General features: G+C 47.6%; 1 protein-coding gene across 4 annotated transcripts; it reads right to left on the bottom strand.

Annotated features, from left to right (window-relative positions):
* Positions 1–1957: 1957 nt before the first annotated feature.
* LOC133354728 (transmembrane gamma-carboxyglutamic acid protein 3-like) lies at positions 1958–23981 on the bottom strand. Of its 4 annotated transcripts, XM_061571815.1 has the most exons (7): positions 22766–22890; positions 17136–17309; positions 13971–14012; positions 13465–13625; positions 11639–11878; positions 8800–9153; positions 1958–7673 (listed from the first exon to the last, which is right to left on the bottom strand). In XM_061571815.1, exons 4-6 carry the CDS (start codon positions 13552–13554, stop codon positions 8818–8820), a joined length of 666 nt encoding a protein of 221 aa, XP_061427799.1. In that variant the 5' UTR covers positions 13555–13625; positions 13971–14012; positions 17136–17309; positions 22766–22890; the 3' UTR covers positions 1958–7673; positions 8800–8817. The 4 variants fall into 4 exon arrangements, with proteins under 4 accessions (XP_061427799.1, XP_061427781.1, XP_061427772.1 ...); XM_061571797.1 differs by lacking the exons at positions 13971–14012; positions 22766–22890 and adding an exon at positions 23848–23981 and having other exon boundaries at positions 1960–7673; XM_061571788.1 differs by lacking the exon at positions 13971–14012 and having other exon boundaries at positions 1960–7673; positions 22766–22887.
* Between the last annotated feature and the right edge of the window lie 1037 nt (positions 23982–25018).

Genomic DNA, 25018 nt, shown 5'->3' with positions numbered 1-25018 from the left:
AGAGGGGTGATTGGAACGCCTGCAGCCTGCAGTAGGAGGAGTGTAGCCACAATAACGAGTGAGTGGTAGGGGCTGGTCACCTTCCCACTGTGGACCAAACCCAGAGAGACTTCTCAGTCAGCCTCCGTCAAAAATCGGCAACTTGGAGCAGCATGCGACTCTTTAATAACTGCTTCGTGACAGTTGTTTATTAAGGATCGCCGTTCGTTTTTCGCATTGCATTGCGGCTCTTGAAATATTTCGTTTGACCGAATTCGAAAACAAATTATCTTGGCATTTTGGTTGCCTATGTCTGGCGTAGGTCGACATCAAAACTGCTGGTTACTGCAAGTAAAGTTCACGGCACTACTGGTACCAGATCTAGGTACAAATTAACCCCTGCCACCTGGACACAGATGCCAATTCCAGCACTCTCTGGGTTAAACCCAGACAGGTGCCAACACCAATGAATGTGTTATTTATTGGGGAGATGAACAGTCGTGTTCTCTACGTGTTTGATATGACTCCTGGTGCATCTCCACGCTTTGAGAATCACTTTGCAGAGAAGGAATATTTAGAGCTACAGGGAAGCGATGAGTGTTATGAACAATTGGTTTTCCATCATGAAGGTTTTTTTGGGCGAGATCGCGTAAAAAAATGCGTCGTTAAACCCGCTACCACCCGACACAGCCAATTAGGAAGGTTTGTCACGTCAACAGAACATGCCAATTCGTGACAAGTATAGCACACCGGTGTGTTGGAGAGTAAATCCACAGAGCAAACTTAGTTAGTAGACGCCAGGGTACTGTATGTCTGGAACCACATTTTTTACAGATGGAACCAGATCACGAATTTTATGTAATGTGTTGAATCGGACCTGGATCTTGTGTTTATTCAAGATTTTGGAGATCTTTTTTGTCATCCCCGCAATGTAGGGCAAGGTGATAGTTGTGAATGGCTCCTCAAGAGGGTCCTTCATGGTTGGAGTGATGGCTTTGCGGATTGTGTAGTCGGAGTAATCATTAGCCTTAAGAACTTGGTGTACATGCTTGAGTTCACTGGCAATGTGTTCCTGGTCAGAGATGCATTGGGCTCTATGGTACAAAGTCTTGATTAGGGAATTCTTCTGGGATGGATGGTGGTGGGAATCCGGTTTCAGGTAAGCATCCGTATGGGTAGCTTTCCTGTAGACAGTGGCTCATTGAACCAGCAGGTCTCTTTTGTATTAGGACATCCAAAAAAGGTAGCTTACCATCTTTTTCGACTTCCATGGTAAATCTGATGGCTGAGTGTATGGAATTGATGTGGTCGAGGAATTGGTCTAGAGCAGGCCGGCCATGTGGCCAGATGACAAAAGTGTCATCCACGTACCTCTTCCATAAGGTTGGGCGTAAAGTGGCAGTCTGGATGTTTCTGTTTTGTTTAATGCAGGTGGCCGTCATTTTGACGAGAAATGCCACGTGACAGAAATGTGTACGATTTATTTTGTGGCAGGATTGTGAAGCCACGGTTCCCGGCTTCTAACCACTCAGACTCGGCTCAGGCTTTGAGCCGCTTGCTTGGTTGCCAAGACCACATATGAGCAGCTCAGCCGTGGTTTGGCTCAGGCTCAGCTCTGTGGAAGTCCCCGTGTTAAGCGCGTGGCTTTCAGCCGGCTCACTTGAGCCACAGCCTGAGCCATGACCAAGAATATTGGCCGAATGTCTTAAGAAAAATGTTCTTCCTCAGAACAAGCCATTGTGACAAGAGGCAAAAAGACAAAATAAGCTCTCGTCTAGCGCACAGAAGCTTTCGGTGCAAGTCAGCACCGATGAAGGCAAACACGGCGCACAAAGGGGGGTTGGTGGCAAGCAACACGTCTGGCCACCTTCACCTCCTCAGCAAGATCTCAATAGCGGGAGAAACATCAAATGCTATTCTCAACCGCTACCTTATCCAAGCGCGTAAAGCAGGCAACACACGGCACTGTAATTTTATACGAAATTATACGAACCGTATACCACACATACACACGCGTGCATGTAGGGTATAGACTGAGTAGAAAAACTCAAACGTTACACTTTTAAACACTGCACAAAACTTGGAAACGTCGATTATGTGGATTTTTTTAGCCAAACCACAGTGATTTGTTTTTATTTCATTTACAAATGCATCGTTTGAAATGCCACTAGGTTTCAGAAACGTGTCCATTGTGAGCCAGTGCCCACCACCCATACAACAATTACACTCGATCAACGTCACATTTCCACGCGGGAATCTAAACATCAATAAAAATGCAGTCCAGCTCATTGTTGTATTTAGTGCAGTTATACTTTCTTCCATTGCTATTTATGCAAATTGACAAAAGGCACCAACCGTTGTGAAATGCTGACTGTGCGTTACCTTGTGAGTGCGAGGCTTGCTATGGCAGTGACCGAGCATGCATGCAGCGATGCTACCAAGCCCATGTTACATCCTGTCCAGGTGGCACTGGACAGATGTTACCCTCCCACTGGCAGTCACAAGGTCAAATTCTGGTCAGGGGTCAACCCAGCCCAACATCATTAGCAGTCCCTCCTGGGTCAATTCGATCAGCGGCACTTCATGAGAAATCAGAGGTTTTCCCATGTGAAGAGGAATGGAGAATAACCACCACCTTTAGCTTAGGGCCACCAAGAGAGCACTCCACTCGACACTGATCTGACCAAGAAAATACCGTGCCAGGGAGTAGAGTTGCCACCTTTCTGGGTTCCGGGCTTAACCCCACAAGCCTGGGAATTCGCATCTATGTTCGGGTGGCAGGAAATTGATTTGTACCAAGATCTGGTTTTGGTATTGCGTTGAACTTTGTGACGGTGCACAGAACAGATTTGGTAGATGTGGTGTCGACTGAGAAATATGTCCGGGTCGGCTCTGTGTAAAAGGTGGCCCACGCAACCGGGGAGATTCCTACCCTTGACCAAATTTGCAACCAACTACATTTTATAAACACTCGTAGAGGGTGACACTAAACGACCGTTGGACCTTCATTAAACCAGCAATAGCAGTGTTTTGTTGCAAGTAATTAGACTGTTCTTGAAGTGATTACGTGGTAAGCTTGCATGGCGGACAAGCCTTCACAGTGATGGCTTAAAAACTTTGGTAAAAACCTTTTACTCAATTCAGCTGTAACCAAAAATGTTTAACATTACGAAAAGTGTTAAAACATGTTATCGGTGAAACGCAAACTCGATGCACAATCGGCCACACACAGCGGCAATGCCACAAGCAACGCAGCTCGGGCCGTCCCTTCCTCAGCGTGCACCGGCCACAGCCCAGGGCCTCCAAAAACTCCATTCCGCACTTTGCTTCCCGCCCCACGCTCCAGGTTTTCACTTCGACCAATCCAAGTGTCTGTCTGTCGGCAACGCTCGGGGGTTGTGGAGGGCAGCAATTTCAAATGCAATCGGCGTCCGCCGACGAACTTGACGCTCGCCCGTAACGTGATCCTGCATTCGGTATTATCGGATTGATTAGTTTTATCGTCACCCATATCACACTCGTGTGTCCGGTCGCGCCATTAGATTTCAAAGCAGTATTACGCTGCGACCGTAGGCTGTGCGGCGTGGCTTGCGAGCGTCGGTCAATGCTGGTCCTCAAGTCAACCCAAGACGTCGGAGGCATCACTTCCCCACTCGAGCTATATTGTTCTCGGAAATGTCTTTAACATTTTTAAAATCATAGAATAATCCCACGGTAGACAAATAAACCGGGGGTAATCCGATACCGCAACTTACAATGTAGCAATTACACGGGATTACCTTTCGTAATCGGATCACAAGTTGCGTTACTCGGCAAAATTTCAATGTGCGACAACCTTTATTTTGCAAAACGAATGTGAAGGAACTGACTGGGGGGTGGGCGTAAAGCGAGCACGAGTCGGGAGGCCCTGGACTAGCCACTTCCATCCCCTCGTAAAAATAACCACGCACTTTGGTTTCTCACAGCGGTGACCGTTAAGACACGCGACACACCGCGCACGCCAGAGTTCACGGTCAAGCGCTACGGACATCAAAAGTGTGAAACACGGACAACAAATTAAAAGACTGCATTTGGTAATCGGGAGAAGAGTGTTTCGCACACGAGACGGGCACTCACCCCTAACCACATCCAACAAAACCCTAGCCTTAACCACACTTGCTAACTAACCCTACCCCCTAGCCCACTAATCATAACCCTACGCCCTAGCCATAGGTACACGAGTCAACTATACCCAACCCTAGCCCCTAGTCCTAACCACACTAGCCAACCAAACCCTAACCATATCTCCTAGCACGAATCAAACCAGGCTCTACCCCCCCCCCCAGCCATGACCAAACAAAAAAACCAGACCTGAACACAAGCACTACCCATCGCCCGGCTAACCAATAGGAACCTAGCTCTACCCCGAACCAAATTTAATCACTCGCCCCCAACACCAACCCAACGTTTGATCCTGGCACTTAGCCCACCCCTGGGGGGCTTTAACCGGGCCACCTTTCACGATTTGTTCCCTTTGCGTGGGGTTATGATGTAACCTGAAGACGCGCCGCAATAAATACAAATATCCCAGTGTAAAAAAGAAAACTCGTATTGTAGTGTGAGTATGTAAACCTGTGTATGTGTGCGATGCAAGCACGAGGATAGGTATTTACAAAATGTATTTACACCTGTTGCAACTTAATTCACATTCACTAACGTGTTATATGTATCAGAGTCTTAACGTTTTCTAAAGCAGTCTTCAAGAACACATCCCTCTGCTCGGTCTAAAATCTACAGACAGCGAATAAAGAGACCACACGTCCACGCCCCCATCAAGTCACATTCTACCCACGGCTTCCCTGTTCCCTCGGCAGGAGATGGGGGGACCTGGTCACTGTCAAACGCACGATAGGAACGAGCGTGGAACGTTTTAGACGTAGCTTATATTGTTTAAACGTACACGTACACACGAAAGCAATTGTTGGGGCGTGACTTCGCAAGCGTCCTTTGAATTCAGGCCTCCTTTGAAGAGATGAGGGGTCTGAATCGACTCTCCCCTGGTTTGAAATAAAAACAAATTTTTGTTCCGATTTTTAAGAAAAAAAAGCCTCAGTGTTGAGATTCTCACGAGGATCCTGCACTGGCACGAGTGGCCAATTTGATTGTTCAATTTATATTTTAACGCGCGTAACAAGACCGGTACACCTGGAGAAGAAAGCCCAATCAAAGCACACAGGGAGATGATGCTGAAACTCCTCGCATGTCACCATCTCTGCGCGATCCACCGACTCCGCCCTGAAACTAATGGATGTAGGCGTGCACATGTTTAGGAAACAAGGGTTGGTGGATCACGCAGCTTTGTCAAACTACTAGACCAGCCGTGCTGGAGTGTATCCAGATGGCAGTACAGCAAGTGGGTTTGCCAACCTGTCCGCTCAGTGCTTTGTTATCACCTCGTCCGTGATGGGGTTTGCTCCTTCCATCTCATTCGACCCACCGGTTATAAAGTATATTGCGATGAATGCCAAGGTAGGACCCGCGTGAAAAAAATCGTCTTCGTTATTTAACAAAGCACTCAAATTCATTGTCGAGAATCAAACGAGGGTTTCCTGAATTACGTCATCTACAGCTCTCCATCTTTTGCCCACGGTGGTTAAAACGTGGCACCAGTGAGCGGCACCGGCTTCAGGAGGCGACACGACAGCCAGCAAACGTGCGAGAAAATAACGTGACCACAGTGGTCGCCCTGAACAAAGAGGCGACAGAGCCAGCAGATGCAGGGGGACCACTCCTGTCAAGCAAAGCAATTGCGTACTTAAAAGTCACCAACCTCAATATAATATTTATAACATAAATACCAAGTCAAATATAAATGTTGAAATGCATCTGGTCAACATGGAATCTTCATATTCACACCAGATTCGTCTTAAATACAGCATTAGGACGAGTTAGTTTTACAATATTGTGACCATACCTACTGCTTAAATGTATTTCATCATCACCTCATTTATGGGTAGCTCTATACACTTAAATGGACTGGAATGGCTCAACACTCTCCTGAGGTCCTCCACCACCCCCAATGGGCCCTTTCTGGCCCGAATGGGAAATTGGCCCACAGCCGGCCATGGGAAGCTCAGCTGTGACGACGAGTTTGCCATCCTTGCGGCTTCTATAGACGCGGTCGACACCGTCGACACCGTCGCACGTCACGGGGGAAAAAAAGTTCGACAGCCCTGGCTGAGAGCGGGCGACCGATTTTGCTCTCGGTGCCGGGATGTCGGATTATCAAAGAAATTACGAGACAGATTACTCTACTTAACTGGACGTGAAAATAGTTGGGGGAGGGGGGGGAAGTCTCGAATCTGTTCTACGTGCCGCTGGACGGGCGGTGACGGGGTGGGTTTGGTGATATATGTATCGTCGGTCACGTCACGCTTGTAAGGGGTTTCTACCTTCGGAAGGATGAAGGATGTCAGGGGGCCCCTCATTAAATGGTAAAAAAAAATTGTAAATAGTTTAGTGTAAAGGAACCTGAGTAATTGAGCACAAATCGTCCCAGCTCTAAGCCAATCAAAATCCAAACAAGAAAGGCATTATTTGGGAATGCATCTGGACGTGTGTGACTTAGAAGCCTCATGATTGCTCGCAAGCACTTACACAGTTCTCAATAATATGGCAGCTACGAGGGAAAACACAAACGTCTGTGGCCTGACACAGGAGTGGTGCTACAACCGAGTGTGAGAGTCTTCAGCGAAAAGAATTGCCAAGTATCACTTTCATCTCGTTTTTGCAGGCACACTGAAAAATATCGTGTGCGCGTAAACCTAAAAATGGGAAAAAAAAATCTGAAAAAATCCATGGAAATAAGAACCATAGAAAATCGGTAACAATATGGAGAACTCGCAACTGACCGGACCTGGCGACGACCGCCTTGACATGAGACAAAGCAATGGCATAGTGAAAGAAATGCATGCCGCAAACAAGTCGGTTGAGCAGCAATTCCAGGTAGAGTTTAAAGCCTTGAGACACCGAGGAACCAAGTGCACTGCACGTGAAGGGGACGATGTGGAGAGAAAGGGTTTCAATCAACACACTCTCTATGTCAGGACACAGACCACGTGCATGCAATGTCCCTGTAACCTCAAAGACAAACTACACATTTCTTCACTCTGTAAGTCTAAAAGCACGGGTTCGGTTGTCGACGCACTCTCGTGGTGTCGCGTGGTTCCTTCACCAGACGCTCGTTGGTGTTGCTCGCGCTTGAACGGCGGTGTTGAGCACGAGGGAGCCTCGTTCGGCGCGCACGCATGCACACATGCACACACGCACATACGCGTGTACATGCACACACACACACACGCGTGTACACGCACACACACACGCACACACGCGTGTACACGCACACACACACGCACACACGCGTGTACACGCACACACATGCACACACGCGTGTACACGCACACACGCACGAGCGCGCACACAGGATTCTAGACGTGCTTTGTATTTGTTGCCGACAACGGATTGGTGAGCGATGTGAGCCGGTGGCTTCTGAAGAGCCGGCTCGTCCGTTCACAATCCGGGCTCCCGCTCAACAGCCCGGTCAAACTGCGTGGTGAGGGACCACAGAGTACGGCCGGACATCAACGACGGCCTGCTGTGCTTTTCCAAACAAGAGTTGTGATGAATTCCAACCGTCCAAGATGCGAGAGCACAGTCTGAGTAAAAAAAAAAGACATGCAGTGTAATTAGCTCACAACACCCCAGTGAGGACTACACGATGCTGTGCAAGACAAGCCACATTAAAGCATTATTTGGTCATCCTGTATCGCACCGATGGATGGCACTGTGGTCTAGCACACCACTTACCATTGTAAGTGGAGTGTTGGATTCAGCCCATCATTGTCAACATCATCACCTTTGGACCAATGACATAAGTACTACTTGAAACATCAATTATTGTGTGGAGACTGGCCTCTGGCATGGGAATGTGGAATTTTTAACCGCTGGACTTGATCGATGCCCCACTGATTTGTGCGAGCTGGCCGATGCTACCCGAGACTACGGACCGGCTGCCAAATGCCACGATCCACATTACTCTTGCGTAACAATAGTCCAACGGTTCCCCCCATGGGTATCCATTGAGAGGAGAGTCGTACGCAATAACCACGGCATGCACACATACACAAACACTCTAAAAAGATACACCAATACACTCAGACAAAGAACAAAGATCCCCCGTGTAGCCTTAACAGACTGTTGGGGCAAGTGCTGTTCGCGAGCACCTATAAAGGGCGGAACGGCACACGAGGGGGTGCGTGGCCAGCACCACGCCCAGCCACCTTTGTCTCCCCAGTGGCGATGTTTATGCACCACAGCAGGTACTCATTTGAGGCTGAGTCGACCTCGGGGAGGCCCATGACCGATTAAAATAATGGTTACCAGTGTTGGCCATGAGTGGAAATCGAACTCGGGTCGCCGGGTTTGTAGCACAGCGCGCTAACCGCTGCGCCACCGCCCCCTCCTCAGATACACAAGTCTATGTGCGCACAGAAAACAAATAAACTCGCACAAACACAAATGTGCGTAAAAAAATAAAATACACTAAAACCTCTAGAAGCCAGAATAATTGTGGGGAGAACCTTTCCAGATATGGGAGATGTCTGGAATAATGAAAATAAAAACTACGTTTTTTATTATGTTTGTATGTAATTACAACCCAAGACATTAAATTAAACGCTCTTATCTAAAGCAATATATTTACAATGTAACACCGCGTGACATCTCTACGTCTTCGAGCGCGCACTCCAGTCCGAGTTTCCGTGACCGCGACGGCGCTCGTACCGGAGGGGCTCAATGGTGTCACTTGTCGTCGCCGTCGTCGTCGTCGTGCGGTAGCGACGATACGGGGCTGCCCTCGACGTCGCCCACGATGATGTCGTCGTAGGCGGGCGGCGGCCCGCTGGGCGTGGGGCTGGCGGCACGCCCCGCCGGCCCCACGTACGAGGAGGTGACCGCCAGGCCGGTCACCTCCTCGTACGAGGGCGGCGGCTCCACGTTGGAGACGCGCGACGCAACGGACGCCGAGCTGGGCCGGTGGCCGAGCGACGCCGTCTCGCGGTCCCCCGCGCCGTCCCCCGCGAGGCCGCGCAGGCCCTCGCACGGAGCCTCGAGCAGCACGGTCGGGCAGCCCCGCGCCTGCGGGGCAACGTGGGGGGCGCCAGGTTGGAGGAGGGAGCCGATGAGTGGCGGGACGACACCGCGAGCGACGCTAGTAAGACTAAAGAAAGGTATCCACGGGGACGGCCGCAAAGAATGACTGACGAGAAGGGAGCTGGAAACACGAGCGAAGACATGGCACCCGGTGAGGCGATGAGAGAAGGGACGATAAGTGTGGAGAGAAGACAAGGACACGACAAAGGATGATGAGAGGAAGTCTCGAACGATACAAAAGGTGAGTCGAAAGAAGGGACGATGGGAGAGTAGAGACAACGTCAGTGATGACGTGATACTCATGGAGAGATCGCGAGGGAGACAAATTGGCAATAGGGAAACGAAGGCATGGGAGATGATGACAAAGAAGGAATAATGAACAGAGATTATGAGCAGGAATGGTGAGGGAATAATGGCGACAGATTGGGTGGAAAGTGGAAGATGCCGGCGAGCGATGGGATGACATCGGTGGAGAGATGACTGGAGATAGGATAATCCCTGGAGGATAATTTTAAGTGAGATAAAGGGTAGGTAACCCAAACCTTTTCCAAGCAAAGGCATGCCCTGAACCATGAGCCTGCATGAGTGAGTGCTGTGCAATGTTTGGCAAATGCTTACAATGCCTATTAAGTTAACCTCTGTACTCCTCCAATGCACGGGTTGTGACTTACCGGTCCCGACGACTCGATTCTCCCTCTACCTTAAAGCACGGGGGCAACGCGGCCAAAGCGGCAGGGAAGACCCGAGAGTGTCTCCATCCGTGCCGCCGTATTTTAAAGTTCGACTCGGCGCCCTACCCCCCCACACCCCGCCCCAGGGGGGAGCGTCAAGAGCCGGCACGCACGTAGGCGCTTTCCACGCCTCTCACCTCCGCCGCGTGTCACTTTTCACGTGTTAGCATAGCACGCGCGGGCCACCGCCGCCACGGTGACCACGGGGGGTTTGCATTGCCGCTCCCGTTTAGCGGCTGCTCGTGGGAAGGATCTCACGAGGCGAAGGGTTCGGGTTACAAACAGCCACGAAACACCATGTGGTCGGAATCCCGTGGCACCCTCGAAACGCCGACGCCGTGCCCGGTGTGATTACTGCCGACGCTGGCTATTTGAAACTTCAGATGGCGACAAAAGACGTATTGAGGGAAGATTTTTTTTTTAAGCAGCGTTTAACAAAAGGGAGCCCATCTGTCAATGTGTGGCCTGCGAGCCGCTGAGAGTTGTCAAATGATGGGAAAGAGCTTAAGGTGAGTGCATACCGTGCCGGAACGCTTTTGAACATCACGGTGACGTGCCCACACCAGTAAATATCTACACAACTTGCGAGATGTTAACTACCTCGCCTTGTATGCAGGAGGTCATGGGTTTTATCCCGACCCTGTATATTTGGAATTTTGCATGGTCTCCTCGTGGTTGTGTGGAATTCTCTCCGCGTCCTCTGGTTTTTCCCCTCCACATTTAGAAACATGCGTTTAGAGTATTTGGCTGCTATACATTTCTATGTGATAAGCCAATTTGTTGAGCGATCATTTGTAGGCCTTACATGGTAAACACACTTTTTGTTTTTGTTTTAATAGTTCCTGCACGAATGAGGGTGGGACCATGCTCATTTCCTGTTGATCAATTCAGTGATGCATGAGAGGGGTTATTTGACCATATTTCACCATGTTGGTTCGTACGAGCTTTGAATAATAAGTGTTCTTTTATAGCACGATTCATGCAAACTGCATCTTACAATGTTCCACACTGAGGCACATATATATACATTAAGATTTTCCAGCTAATTCATAAGTGTTTACAGGTAAGTGTTTATAGATGAACACTGGAGCACGCACAGAAAACCCACGAGTACGAGAGGACACTATCCGACACAGATGAAAATGTGATTAAGAGTACTCTGTCGTTCTATGAAGACACTAGCCTCTGCCATGGGAATATACAATTTCCACCACTGGCTCAGGACTGCTGATGAGTGTCAGGACATGGCTCGCCGGAGGCATCCATCGTTATAGCATCTAAATTGTAATCACCGAGCTTCGTCTTTCACACGTCCACCGGACATTTCTGCAAAGTGCAGGTTCTGAGTTGTAAGGAAATGTAGGGGGAGGGGGGAGGGATCTGCCCACCCCAATAGTAAACTAAACAATTTTTTTTATTTTACCAAATAAGGCCCACTGAGCTATACAGCTCTTTTTCAGAAGCGACCTGGCCACAAATGATAGCTCAAAGAAGTAGCTTATCATGTGGAAATTTAGCCAAATACTCTAAACGCGTGTTTCTAATGTGAAGGGAAAATCCGGAAGACCCGGATAAAAATCCACGCGACCACGAGGAGAGAGACAAGCAAACTCCAAATATACAGCAGGCGTCAGGGGTCGGGATCGAACCCACGACGACCTCCTGTATACCAGGCAAGGTGGTTAACATCGCCACCGTGGCGCCCTACACAACAACCCCTGCGGCTCGTGTTCTGGCACCTGTGGGAGACGATAGTCGAGGCCGGAACCGTGCTCGTATGCGCGGTGCTGCTGGTGCTCGAGCGGGGAGGGGTGCTCCGACTGCTCCGCGAGGCGGCGCGAGCGGTAGCGCCACAGCGACAGCAGCCCCACGAGCAGCAGCAGCAGAAAGGTGGCGACGGGAACCACCACGAAGAGGCTCACGGCGCCATCCGAGTCCGGCGTCTTGTGCTCCGCCGTGTACTCGATCCAGAACTCCCTCTGCTCGCAACGCAAACAGATCCCGCTCTTAACAAGCACACGAGAAGGGCAACACAGCATGCAAGGGGGAATTGTGGCTTTCACCACGCCTGGCCGCCTTTTTCTCACCAGTAGTGACGTTGACACACCGCACCACATACTCATTTAAGGTTATGTCGACCGACGGGAGGTACACGATGGGTTCAGTCACTGATGTTGGCCGTGAGCAGTAATCTAAATTGGGGAGCCCGAGTTCACAGCGCAGTACGTCGAGCCATTACGCTACCGCTCCCCACACTTGTACATACAACAGCTGCCATTCTCCACTAATTGGCGGTGACGTCACCCCATCGCTTGTGCCAGGCGAGGCACACTTTGAGGTCACATTAAGTGTCAAAAGGCTCACTGACCGGAGGTCATGCGACAGACCCAGGTGTTTGGGTGAACATCCTTTGAAGACTGCCAGATGTTACTACCTGTGCTGCCCACTGTGCGAACTTGCTGTGTTTTAGCCGCCCAGCACTCCACTATTTGTTGTGAGTGTCGCTTCTCTGCCCTCGGCTGTTGTTGGAGGGCAGCTGTCTCCAACTGCCAAGTAGCGTCCTTCACGAGCCTCCTCCACGGAGGCCGATTTGACACAGCTGTTACCAGTCATCAGCAAGTCCACTCAGCTCGACGTCCTCTGGTGCCGTGCAGTCCCTTTTATCCAGCCAAACAAACTGCTTGGACATGCGGGCTACATAACGCAGCCAATGAAGCCTCACCTGCCATAGAAGCTCATGGATGGGACTGTGTCCAGATTTCTCAAGGATCAGCGAGCTCCTCACACAATCCAGCCTGGCTAAACTGAGGATGGATCGTAGGCAGGCCAGTCTGAATGTTTCGAGCTGGCGCGGAAGTTCCTTTAAAGGGGTCCACATTTTGCAAGCGTAAAGGGAGGGTATAACTGTAGCCGAAATTATCCGAAGCTTCATATGGAGTGATAGATCAGGCAGCTTGCACACAGCATTACGCAGCTGACGAAAACATGCTGCGCAACTGATTCGGAGCCCTCTGCTGCCAAACCGGAACTAGTCACAAGCATATTCTTGGTTCTTTCGGTAAAGTCACGTAGATAGAAAATAAAAATATATAATTTAAATTAAAAAGAATTAATTTAAAATAATAAAATTAAATAAAACCACGACGTTTCGATCGCAACAAAAGCGGTCTTCATCAGGCGGAGAGAAAAGTGGGGGCAAGCCTCCAGATGCAACTGCTGATAAGGGTTTCCAAAGTGAGTGGGCGGATTGAGGCTCGTGGGTAGCGTCTAGAAGCATCCAGAAGCATCTGTGCGATCCTATGCCGAGGCAGCCGTATGACCGCTTATTCCGACACGCGCGACCTAGTTTCGATCGCGTTACATCCATTTCACATCCATCCATGTTATAAAAAAAAACGTGTTCCCTAATACGTTCATCGCATTACATACAATTCACATTACGAAAACTACGCGTTCCAGGAGAATGGACCGCACACCCACGCTTGCTCCCTGCACGCCGTGTCCCCGGTGACACAGTGGGCACACCCCCCCCCACACTCCTGCTAGGTAGCGGTGGCATGCGTACGGTTTTCTCGTCGTTCTCGAAGGCCTCGCGCGCCTCCTCGTAGTTGCAGCGCTCCTCCACGCACTCGCGCTCGATGTTGCCCTGCTTCATCTCCTCCAGGTATGCGTTGTCGCGGCCGTAGCGGCGCAGTACGGAGCGCGCCACCTCCGGCGACAGGAATACTGGGAAGGGACAAACGCCGGGGGGTGGGGGGCTCAATGACGCTGGCAAGCTACACCGCATCTACGTACGACGCACATCGTCGGTGTCACACGTTACCAATACACTGTTGCACGAAGGCCTCTCCCAATTTGTCCCAACACCTGCACTGGAGGGGATTGCCACTCCATCGCTTGTCTCGAACACAGGCTTACATCATGTTGGTCAAAGTGTCTTGCGCAGGCCCAGTCGTCTTTCTAAAGTCAATACGATGCCTTTAACCTGCGTTTGTTCTCTAACCAATGAGTTCCTCCTCCTGCCTCTCAGTGCAATTCAAAGCATGCACCTCTCCATGATTTTTTGCTCACTTGTCAGTGTCTTGTCCCATTTTCTTCATTAACTTCTTTAATCTAACAGCACATATAAAAAAAAAACATAACTGGCATTTGTAATTAACAATGCCTCATAAGAAAAAAATGATACATTTCGATTTAATATGACTTTGAGACCCCCCCCACCTCCTATGCATTCCACAAGTAGTGACTAATCCCATATCTGCATTTTTGCCATGAATATGCTAAATTCCTCTGTTGATATGCAAATTCCTTTGTCAAGGCGCCCTTCCTCGCCTAACCCAGCTTAAATATACGCTGCCATGCTTGGTGGTGTTCATTCAGACGCTGTCTTTTCGACAGACCTGTTCTTCACCTGAGGACGGCTGCTTGCTTTGTTGGCGAAACGTCGTGAGAATTGTATTTTATTATGTTTTGTTTTTATTATTTTATTATTTCCCTTCTACGTGACTTTACCGAAATAACAAAGAAGAAAAAGATGATAGGTTAACATGTCAGGCAATATCCTTGCTTCAGAGCAGACAGCTCTATGATGTCATAGGCCTTATCAAAAATAACTCGGAACGTGGAAAAAATCTCGTCAGATTTTGCAAGTCAAGCAAGGTTGATCCACGCATGACAGGTTGTTATAGGCTGTGGGGTCACGTGGTAAGTAGCAGTGGGCAGTGCAAAATAATCCATCGTTGTACTGTAATGTCAGTTTAACACGTAGGCTTTCGCGACCAATGTTATTCATAATCAACGTTTTTGGGTTTAGATCGCGTTTATTTATAAATGTGTCGTAACCCTCCACCACCCGACACGGCAAATCAGTAAAAATGTGTCACGTTGACAAAGACAAATAGTTCACTGCTTTAGCCCACCGGTGTGTTGAAGCCACAACATTTACTCAAATTGTAAATGTTGTGGCTTCAACACACCGGTGGGCTAAAGCAGTGAACTATTTGTCTTTGTCAACGTGACACATTTTTACTGATTGGCCGTGTCGGGTGGTGGAGGGTTACGACACATTTATAAATAAACGCGATCTAAACCCAAAAACGTTGATTATGAGTACTGTAATGTTTTGCTTCCCCACCTTCCCTAACCCGTACTGATCGGCATGGTGAAGTAATAACCCTCCCACAACCCACACAGCGTGGGGTAGGCCCTCATCCAGCAGTGGATTGACAAAAGAGCTGCAAGCGTACATGGTTCTATGCACCGCAAGCCTAGGAATCTTGTTAAGCAATGCGCCGATTAATGTTTGCATCTCCACTTCTCGGTCTCACCTGGGCAAGGACCCCCCCCCACCGGTGACTGATGTGTGACTCTGCTCCCGAAGGAAAGGTCACGGCACGGTATGTGTGCGCACGCCACTTTATTTGTCAATGAGCGATTGGTGGCGGTGGGGGGGCTGGCGAGGATCCCGTGTGAACCGGGGGTGGTGACGCGCGTCTGCCCACGCGCTCCGCTCTGCTCGCCTCGTGACTTACGGCTCGCTCCTAACCACACTACTGTGCTCTACAATGATAATAATAATAACAACAGTCAAGGCAAAGTGTCTCTAAAAGCTCGGGCAGGAGCAGATGTGCAACACAGAAATAAGTATGAAAAGATGGATTTCGGGGATCATAAGACAAGATCTGGTCAGAAATGAACAGGAGGAAGGAGGTAAAGAATTGTCCCCATCTTAGATGGACAGAAAGTCGACTCGTAAAGCTTGGACATGTTGGTAAGGGTTTAGTGGTACCATCTTGGGCAAGCTGAGAAGTCACTCAAGACGTCTGGAATCACCAGGGCGGAGATCGAGAGTGACAGGTCTAGAAGTGGTGAGCTAGGATTTGCAAAAATCTGGAGTGGATGCAGACATTATTAAGCAGGACAGGAATTTTTCCCTTTCATTTTGAGTCCTTCAAATGAAAGGAAGAATTCCAGGGCGGAATAGTCAAGCCAAAGTGTCTCATTAAACAAGCAACGGGAGGCCCTCGGCTTCACTGGCAGCCATGGAAAGTCTACTTTCCCAATGCTAGCAGCAGACTATATAGGATAACCATTAAAGTGGAACCATTCGCATGAACTTGAGAGAGGTGTCAACTCCCCCCCGGAAATTTAACTCGCGAGTCACAATCTTCCGATTACGATGCAATCTAAAAACAATCGTAGATTAATAGCTCTTCAACAAGTATTTATCGATTCACTGTTTGAAACCGATTGTTAACCTCACTGTATATGCATCGAATAGTATGGATAAAACCTGTTAAGAATGTATGCAAATGAGATGGCCATCGGACGAACAGGACATGGTGAAATCAAGTTTAATGGAAGACACAGGCAGACTTCGCTTAGTGCAACCCCATAAGAACGCCGATTTGCTTTAGCGTTTTTTGTCCTGGAGAAGTGGTTTGCAAAAGAAAAAAATGTTAAATAAAAAAAATCTAAAAAGAGTTTACGAGTGAGAACGTGCAGCAGCGCCGGCCATCGTTCACTCAGCCAATGACAGCGACGTTCGCTCCAAGCCAAGTAATCCGGCGATTCGATTATCACAATTCGTGGGCACAATTATTTTTTTTCTACACCAATTAATTTTCTCTATGTAATTACAGTGCGTTTAGCTGGGTGACAAGTCACGAGACTAGGATGGAGTTTCAGGCTCCACCTAAAAGAAACCTAACCACAGAAATGTTGACCGAGGGCATCGCTAAGACCATGGAGGTTCTTGGGAGCTCTTTTCTGAGAATGACCCGGACTGGGAGCTAAGCAGCTCCTCCAACCTAGCCTTGACACCGCTGAGATGTAGGAGTACAGTAGAACGCACTGGTGAGTATAGAACATAATACTTATTGATGTTACTTTAAAAAAAATTTCTAAGCCAATTTTTACCATCTGTATTAATATTTGCGCTCATACCGATACCCAAATTAAGCCCTCATATTGCTCATACGTATGAAATTAGGCTGTCTGGAACGCATCCCCGTACAAACAATGGTATAATGACCTCGTTTAGTGCCGATCCAATTAGTGCCCACTTCTCCAGGAACACATCCCGAGCACTAAACGAGGTCTGCCTGTAGTATTAATTATATATCACAAACCAAAAAATGCTATCAATACTTTAATAGAACCGGAAACTACAAATCATGAAAATTCACAAAAAGTAATCTGCATCATCAACCTCCCGGTTTGTTATCCCCCACCTACCTTGCCTCTTGTGCAGAGCCATGTTGGGCGGGCGTCTCCCCCACGCTGGATATCCCCTGGGCCAAGCGACGTCAACTCTCCATCACGCCGTGGCCAGCAGATCGGCATCGACAGGAGCGTCCGCGCTGAGGTGGGGCGGCACGTGAGGCCAGGGCGGCAGCAGCACCCCACGACCTGTGCCCAACGAGAATTATTGTGACGATCAATTTTTTTTACTTACCACATAATGCCCACTGAGCTATACAGCTCTTATTTTTTTAGAAGCGACCTGGCCACATATTATAGCTCAACAAATTGGCTTATCATCGTGTGTAAACTTAAAGCTGCCAAATACTCTAAACGCAAGTTGAATCTAAATGTGGATGGAAAACCGGAGAAAAATCCACGCGACCACGGGGAGAACATGGAAACTCCAAATATACAGGTGTCAGGGTCAAGATCGAACCCACAACCTCCTGCAGACCAGGGGCCGTAGTTTATATCTCGCCACTGTGGCGCCCACACACTTGGTCACCAAGGAAAGCCTCACAGAGTCTCAAGACGATTCTTCAAGGAGGCTCCTGCTATGGTAATTTGTAGGTAATTTTTCAGCATCAAGATGTTGTATATATCTTGACTTTCTTTTACACCGTATATAACCAACCATGCAAATCGGAGGTGCGGGTGAAGGACAACAGAACACGCGTGCCAACAAGGACACTCAATTGATTTTCATGTTGAAGTTCTGTGCAAAACTAACTACTACTGGCCAAGACTAATTCGAGAATCTATCGAAATTGAAACAAATAAAAATTATTTTAAACTTTCGGATAGCTACCGCCTTAGTGCTGCGTGGAAGTGAATAATCAAATAATACATTATTTAAATGCATGCCTATAAAGGGCATCCTACTTTAATAGAGATTAACGTTGGTACGGCTATTTTTATACACACAATAGACAGGACAAGATCAAAGGGCTCGCATGATGCACATGCATAATGTACGTTGACACATTAATCCCCCCCCACTTTGCGCAAGAGCGCAGAAGTGTGGCCACCACATCTACGCCTCTATATAAGGAACGAAACAGGTGGACTTCTCCACACATCTGGCTGTCGCCTGATGCAGCTAGTTGTAATTACTGGCGAAACGTCATAGTCAGATTGTAAATGTTGTGGCTTGGCTCTCCAACACACTGGTGTGCTGTACTAGTGACGAATTGGCACGTTCTGTTTACGTGACAACCCTTACTAGTTGGCTGTGTCGGGTGGTGGCGGGTTTTAACACATTAATATATTTACGCGATCTAACCCAAAACAACCTCTTAAAGCCGACGTGTTAAACGGACAACTAAACACAAAAAGCAGTTCGAAATAAATTAGTTTTCAATCCATATTTTAAAGTGCACAGCTCCGGTGGCTTCCTAATGTTTGACTAATACGAGTTACACATTGCACATTTGTTTTAGCTACTGGAGGAAACAGGAGAACCCACATGAAAATCACGTACAACGGGGGAGAGAACATACAAACTCCACACAGTCCAAGTCAGGAATCAAACCCAGGCTGTTCTTTCTGTGAGACACAAGTGTTACCACTGTGCCACCCTGCCGTTAAAAGTAATTTTAACTGCATGAACATTCAACAGTAATCGTGTTTAAAACCAATTTTTATCTATTTATGTTCAGCACGTAGGCGTCTTCTATATCGGTCGTTAATGACCCTGTGTCAGAACAGGTAGCAGTACGCACTGATTAAACGCTCGCTTCTTCTCAAACCTGCTCTCATTTACATCATGAATAGAAAATATCTATTTATGCTCTTGGGAGGGTGACGTCGAATTTGCTGGTGTAATTAAATAACAGATCTACGTCTCCTGTGGCTGTATCATTGTGGTAATGGCCCATAATGCCAGTTTAAGATTACATCTGTACAGATGTTTGAGTGTTATCCTGCAATATGCATGAGTTTTCTCCAGATCATCCGATTTCCTCTCCCATGCAAAACACTCTTTGGCCATATAACAAAGTTAAGGACCCTTCTAAAAATAGTTTAAGTCAGTGAGGATTTCCTGGATGAAATTAAATAACCAGTGAAAAGGAGCGTTCTAGCTCATCAAATTCCTCCAAAATAAATAAATATTCTTATTACATTATCGTGGATCCTAAAACGATTGGGGTTAAACAGGCTTAACATTTAACTAAAGTTCATGTTTTTGCCAAGACGTGTACTTTGGGCAGATATATTACATCGGAACGTGACTATAACAGACTTCTTTTACATATCTTATTTAATTTATTACCCATTATTATCTATTGTGCAAGAAAAGTGGCGTTAATTGCTTGTGTGTTGATGAGGGCTCCGTGAGTTAGGGCGGTGATAGGGCTCAGCGGCAGCGCGTTTTCCGCTTGTTGCAGAGGTTCACGGTTAAAATGCAGTAGCCGACCAAGTTATTCCTATAAGAGATTTTTTTTTGGGTAAGGTCGCGTAAATATAAATGTGTCGTTCAAACCGGCACCACGCAACGCAGCCAATTAGTAAGGTTTGTCACGTAAAAAAACATGCCAGTTAGTTACTAGTTCATCAGCACATCGGTGTGTTGGAGAGTAACTGACAACATATACAATTCAAGTACTGTGAAGTTTCGTCTACAATTACAACCAGCTTCATCAGGCAACAGCCAGGATTGACTCTCCAACACACCGGTGTGCTGAACTAGTCACCAATTGACATGTTTTACTTACGTGACAACCCTTACTAATTAGCCGTGTCGGATGTTGGACAATTTAGCGACACGTATATATTTACGCAATCTAACCCCCAAAAAAACCTCTATTAGAGATAATATTGGTCGCAAAAGCCTACTACGTGTTAAACAGATTACTCCCGCGGATGTAATAAGCATAGTACGCACGCCGTCTGTTCACAGTGGACGTTAAAGATCATGACGTCATCAGCCAAGGGGAGGTCATTTTGTACCAGCGTCTGGGTCCAAGTTTGCCCAATTTGAAAATGACCTGCAATAACTCAATTGAGATTTTACACGCAACAGAAAATCATCACCTCCCCCCCTACTTGCAGATGAATGCCCCAGGTCACTCTTTTTACCTGGTTAAACAAATTTAAATTAAAACTTAGACAGTGCTCTGGCAACCCACAAATTATTATTTAACAAGCCTTGATATGCTGATGAACAATGAAGGCAAATGTTTGGTCCAGAGTTTGCTTGTTTAAATAAATGCTACTAAATATCACTGGTTTGGAAAACCCATAGGCTAATGAACTAAAATATTCAATTTCAAATTTCACCATATCTTTGAACTTCTACAGTTATTATTTTTAATAACGTAATGAAATCTAAGTTGGTGCTGACTTTTCAATGTCCCTACGGCATCACGTTAATTTCTCCAAGGCAAAGACAATGCCTTGGAGAAATTAACCCAAAGACAATGCACTATCAGAGTAATGAGAGCTCGGGGTGAGCATCTACATCATGGGACCTCCTTTGTCTTTGGGCCGTATGCCTTTTGGCATCCTCTGGTCTAACACTGTTTGAGACGAGGCTCAAAATAAAGCTGCCTCTGGTGTGGACCAATCAGTTTCAAGGACAATGCATATATTTTTTTGCATTCTGACCACAAGCATTGTGGTTAATGCAGACATGATTCATTGTAAAAGGTTTCAGTTTGGTGTTTCAACATCTTAACACCTGTTTTGTTGCCAGAAAATATAAGAAAAACCGATTATTATATTTTGATACTGGCAAAGGAGGTCCCATGATGTTGTTCTACTTCAGTTAACACGAACATGCCTAATTAATGTGATGTATGTGCGAACAAGGACTGCGAGGGATGGTGATGGCATGGGAAGTCCTTCATCCAGCAGTGGATTAATAATTGCTGCTGATGATGGCGATCACTTACATTGACCTCAAACGACTTCAATTCTCACAAATGAGATGCCGGTCATGGATCAACTCAGCCTGTAGCGCGTTCAGTTTTTAATGAGTATCACTTTGTGATAAGCCAACAGTTGTCCTTTGTATCGTTTGACCCCACCACCGAAACGTGCTTTGTGTACCACTGGCTCAGCACTGCCAATGGAAGATAAATGCCACCCCCCCCCCCCCCATTGCTAATCTGAGCGTAGAAACACTTTGAAATTAATTTGATTCGACAATCAACTGCAGCGCCAATACAGACTGTAAAAATAAAGCGGCCACTGGAGCACGTACAGTCGTGGGGATTTTAAAACGACTCTTCTATGACAGGCGGAGCTGCAATCTCTGCTCTCAGCCCACATAACAAAAGAATACACAATGTGCTCGATGACATGCTCATATATCAATCTAACAAAATGCATGGCTTTTCCATGGCAGCACAAAGGGCAAAGAAAAAAAAGCTTAGAAATAATTTTCCCACAAGTTTCGGGTGCATCACTGTGTGCGTGCGTGTGACAAAGTTTAAAATAGAGAGATCCCCACCAAAAAGGTTGAAAGGTGACAAATTATATGTTCATCTGAGCTAAAAAAATATGTCATTCACTGAAGTGTCCAAGGCATTTATTTCAACAAAAGTGATATTACAGTACAGCACTGGGCATAGCAATAATTGGAAGAGAGCAGATTGTATTGATTAGTGCAGCATTTTTAGCTCGGATATTGGAGGTTAACACCCTGACTTACTTATCAATGCCACAGGACCATTCACGCTAACAGATGAGATGGGGGGGACCTGATTACATTTTTCATCTGAAGGACCACATTCTCACTGTAGTATTTTCCCTGCTATGCCTAGAGTCCTCGATGAAGCCAGTTTAATGTATAAATAATCCTGGGCCAACCCTGCATTGATTGTGAAATGTTTACGAGACGCCCCGTGCTATGGACGAAAGGCCAGTAAGCAAAAAACCCAATGAAATGCAGTACTGTACATAATGTTCTCTTTAAAAAAAATGTTGAAAGCATTCGCCATATACTGGACATTGCATAGCAGCATATTGTACGTCTTGGAACAAACACAATATTGATCTACAAGGCACGGTTGAAACTCCAGCCGGATTATTGTTTCTAGGTTACGGGGTTTTCCACACACATAATGTCGAGCAGTAAACGTAACCTTCACAACTGAATAACCAAGGGCCCCTTTGCCATGGCTAGTGCACCCGGAGGGTTTGGTGTAGTGTAGTGGGGCGCGGTAGCTGTTTGCGCGCTGTGCTACGTACCCGGCGACCCGAGTTCGATTCCCGCTCACGGTCAAGACGAGCGACGATTATATGAAGCAGCCCTGGGTCTCCCCTAGGTCGACTCGGCCTCAAAATGAGCACCTGGTGCGGTGTGTAAACTCACGAATAGGGAGACAAAGGCGGCCGGGCGTGGTGTCGACCACCCACCCCCTCGTGTGCCGTGCCTGCCGTCATAGGTGCTACTCGCTAACAGCACTTGCCCCAACAGTCTGTTAAGGCTACACGGGGGATCTTTGTCTCTATCTTTGTGTAATGGTTAACGCACCGGACGGTTCGACTGCATCTCTCTTGGGGCGGCAGTGGATAATCATCGAGGTTCAGATATTACTTGGATGGGTGCATTCATGAGCATGAACACTATCACTGACTTTTCGGAAGCGACAATTGATCGATTTTGAAGTACTTACCAGTTATCGATTAACTCTATTAACATTCCCCCCACTTTATATAGACTGTAGCCTCCACGTTAATTATACGCCGCCAAATCACCACAGCCGGCGATGGAAATTCCACGTTCGCATGGCGGGCAGGTAGGTTGGAGGTGTTATTGCCACAGGACACACCGTTGTATGTAACGGACGAAACCCCGTATGATTATTAACCACGAATCACGATCAATTGCAGGTAACGGTTTAACAACGCGCCCGATGTAAGCGATGCTTTGTACGTGATTACAATGTAGGCTCCTCGGTCACTGCCCTGTTCTGTGTCGGCAACCCTCCACGCAGGCCGTACGGTGTTATCGGGGGTGGCATTCGACCATACTTCACCACGTTTGGTCAGTGCGGATTGTAGCACTGTGAATGTCAATTAAACATATATGATACAGTATCGATACATGCAATATCGCCCAGTGATCGAATCATCACAACCGGCACGCGGCGAGTGACAGGAATCGTATTCCCGTCTCCCCACGGCTCCGTTACAGAGACAAAGGTCCCCCGTGTAGCCTGTGACAGGCTGTAGGGGCAAGTGCTGTTAGCGAGTAGCACCTATGAAGGCCGGCACGACACACGAGGGGGTGGGCGGCCAGCACCACGCCCGGCCGCCTTTGTCTCCCCAGTGGCGATGTTTACACACCGCACCAGCTACTCATTTGAGGCCGAGTCGACCTAGGGAGGGGGGGGGCCGGTTCAGATAATCGTCACTGGTGGTGGTGGCCGTGAGTGGGAATCGAACTCAGGTGGCCGGGCTCGTAGCGCGGCGTAGCGCTAACCACTACCCCACCGCTCCCCCCACACACGGAGACATCTCCACAGCGCCAGTGGCGATCCCGTCCGCGCTTTCCCCTCAGAATGTCCCGGGCGCTGATATTAAACCACAACAATGACAGCAACAATAACAACAACAACACACCACAATAGGACTGTACACGCGGCCAGTACAGTGAAGCAACAACAATAGAACGGGTGGTGGTGGTGGTGGGGGGGGGGGGCACAGGAGTGCGAGGCGTAAATTAAACAACTGCGACCGATGTAAGAGGGCTCACCGCACGCTCCTTCGTAGCCGCGACCTCTACAACGGATGCTGACAAATTATTATCGACGACGACGAAACGCAGCGGGCGATTAATAAACAACAGCCATCGATAAGGCGCGCTCCGCCAAAGACGGAAATAAATAATGAAATGGGCGCGCGGGAGGGGGCGGGGCTGTTGTGGGGCGGGGGCGCGAGTGACGTCACGCGCACGCGCAGCCAATGAGGGAGCTCCTCCGTAGGGGAGGGGGTTTACTAGTGGGGGGGGGGGGGCTTGGTCAGGAGGGGATCCACAACCAATGAGAATCGGCGTTGATTCTGCACGTGGAATCCGAAGTGCTATCAAGCTCGATTTAAAGCTTTCGTGACTGCAGGGATTCATCTTCTTGGTTCTTTCGATAAAAGCGATTTGTTTACCCTCCCTATACTTTGCACTCCTGTCGTGTTTTTTTTTGTGTTGTTTGTTGTCACGTTGTAACCCCCGGTGCCCTTTTACTAGACATCTATGAAATAAAACATAATAAAATATTTTATTATGTTTTATTTGACAGCAACAATAAAACATAATATTTTATTATGTTTTATTTTTATTATTTTATTACTTCCCTTCTACGTGACTTGTTGTTGTCACGTTCTAACCCCCGGTGCCCCTTTACTAGACATCTATGACAAACGAAGAGCTTTATAGCATCTTCTTGGTTCTTTCGGTAAATTCACGTAGAAGGGAAGTAATAAAATAATAAAAATAAAACGTAATAAAATATTTTATTACGTTTTATTTCATAGATGTCTAGTAAAGGGGCACCGGGGGTTTGACCGTGACAACAACAAACAACACAAAAAAACACGACAGGAGTGCAAAGTATAAGGAGGGTAAACACATCGCTTTTATAAATAAAAAATATAAAAAAATAAGCAATTTGTATCTATTTTACCAGGTAGAGCCCACTGAGCTATTAACTTCTTTGTCAGAAGCGACCCGGCCATCACAAATGATAGCTCGACAAAGTGGCTTATCACGTGGACATTTATAGCAGCAGAATGATCTAAATAATCGAGACGCATGTTTCATTTGGTGGGTGTGGATAATTGGCAGGCGGGACCTCTCACAAGAAACGGTGTTCACTGGGGGTTGTCAAGGAGGTAGGGGGGGGGGGCATCGAGGCATGGAGTTCCACATTGAG

The sequence above is a fragment of the Lethenteron reissneri genome, chromosome 6 (assembly GCF_015708825.2).
Source record: "Lethenteron reissneri isolate LAM-NWPU_2019-01 chromosome 6, ASM1570882v1, whole genome shotgun sequence".
Taxonomy (NCBI): Eukaryota; Metazoa; Chordata; class Hyperoartia; order Petromyzontiformes; family Petromyzontidae; genus Lethenteron; species Lethenteron reissneri.
The sequence above is the reverse complement of the archived record's forward strand: the minus strand, read 5'-3'. Positions and strand labels throughout refer to the sequence as shown.

What these genes read in the sequence shown, in the direction of transcription:
- LOC133354728 (XM_061571797.1), bottom strand. Translation starts at nt 17,157, where the DNA reads ATGGCTCTGCACAAGAGGCAAG. An exon ending in GGCTCTGCACAAGAGGCAAG is followed by an intron (nt 13,626 to 17,135) that starts GTAGGTGGGGGA and finishes GTCCCTTCCCAG; the next exon opens with TATTCCTGTCGCCGGAGGTG. An exon ending in TCGACTATCGTCTCCCACAG is followed by an intron (nt 9,154 to 11,638) that starts GTGCCAGAACAC and finishes GTTGCCCCGCAG; the next exon opens with GCGCGGGGCTGCCCGACCGT.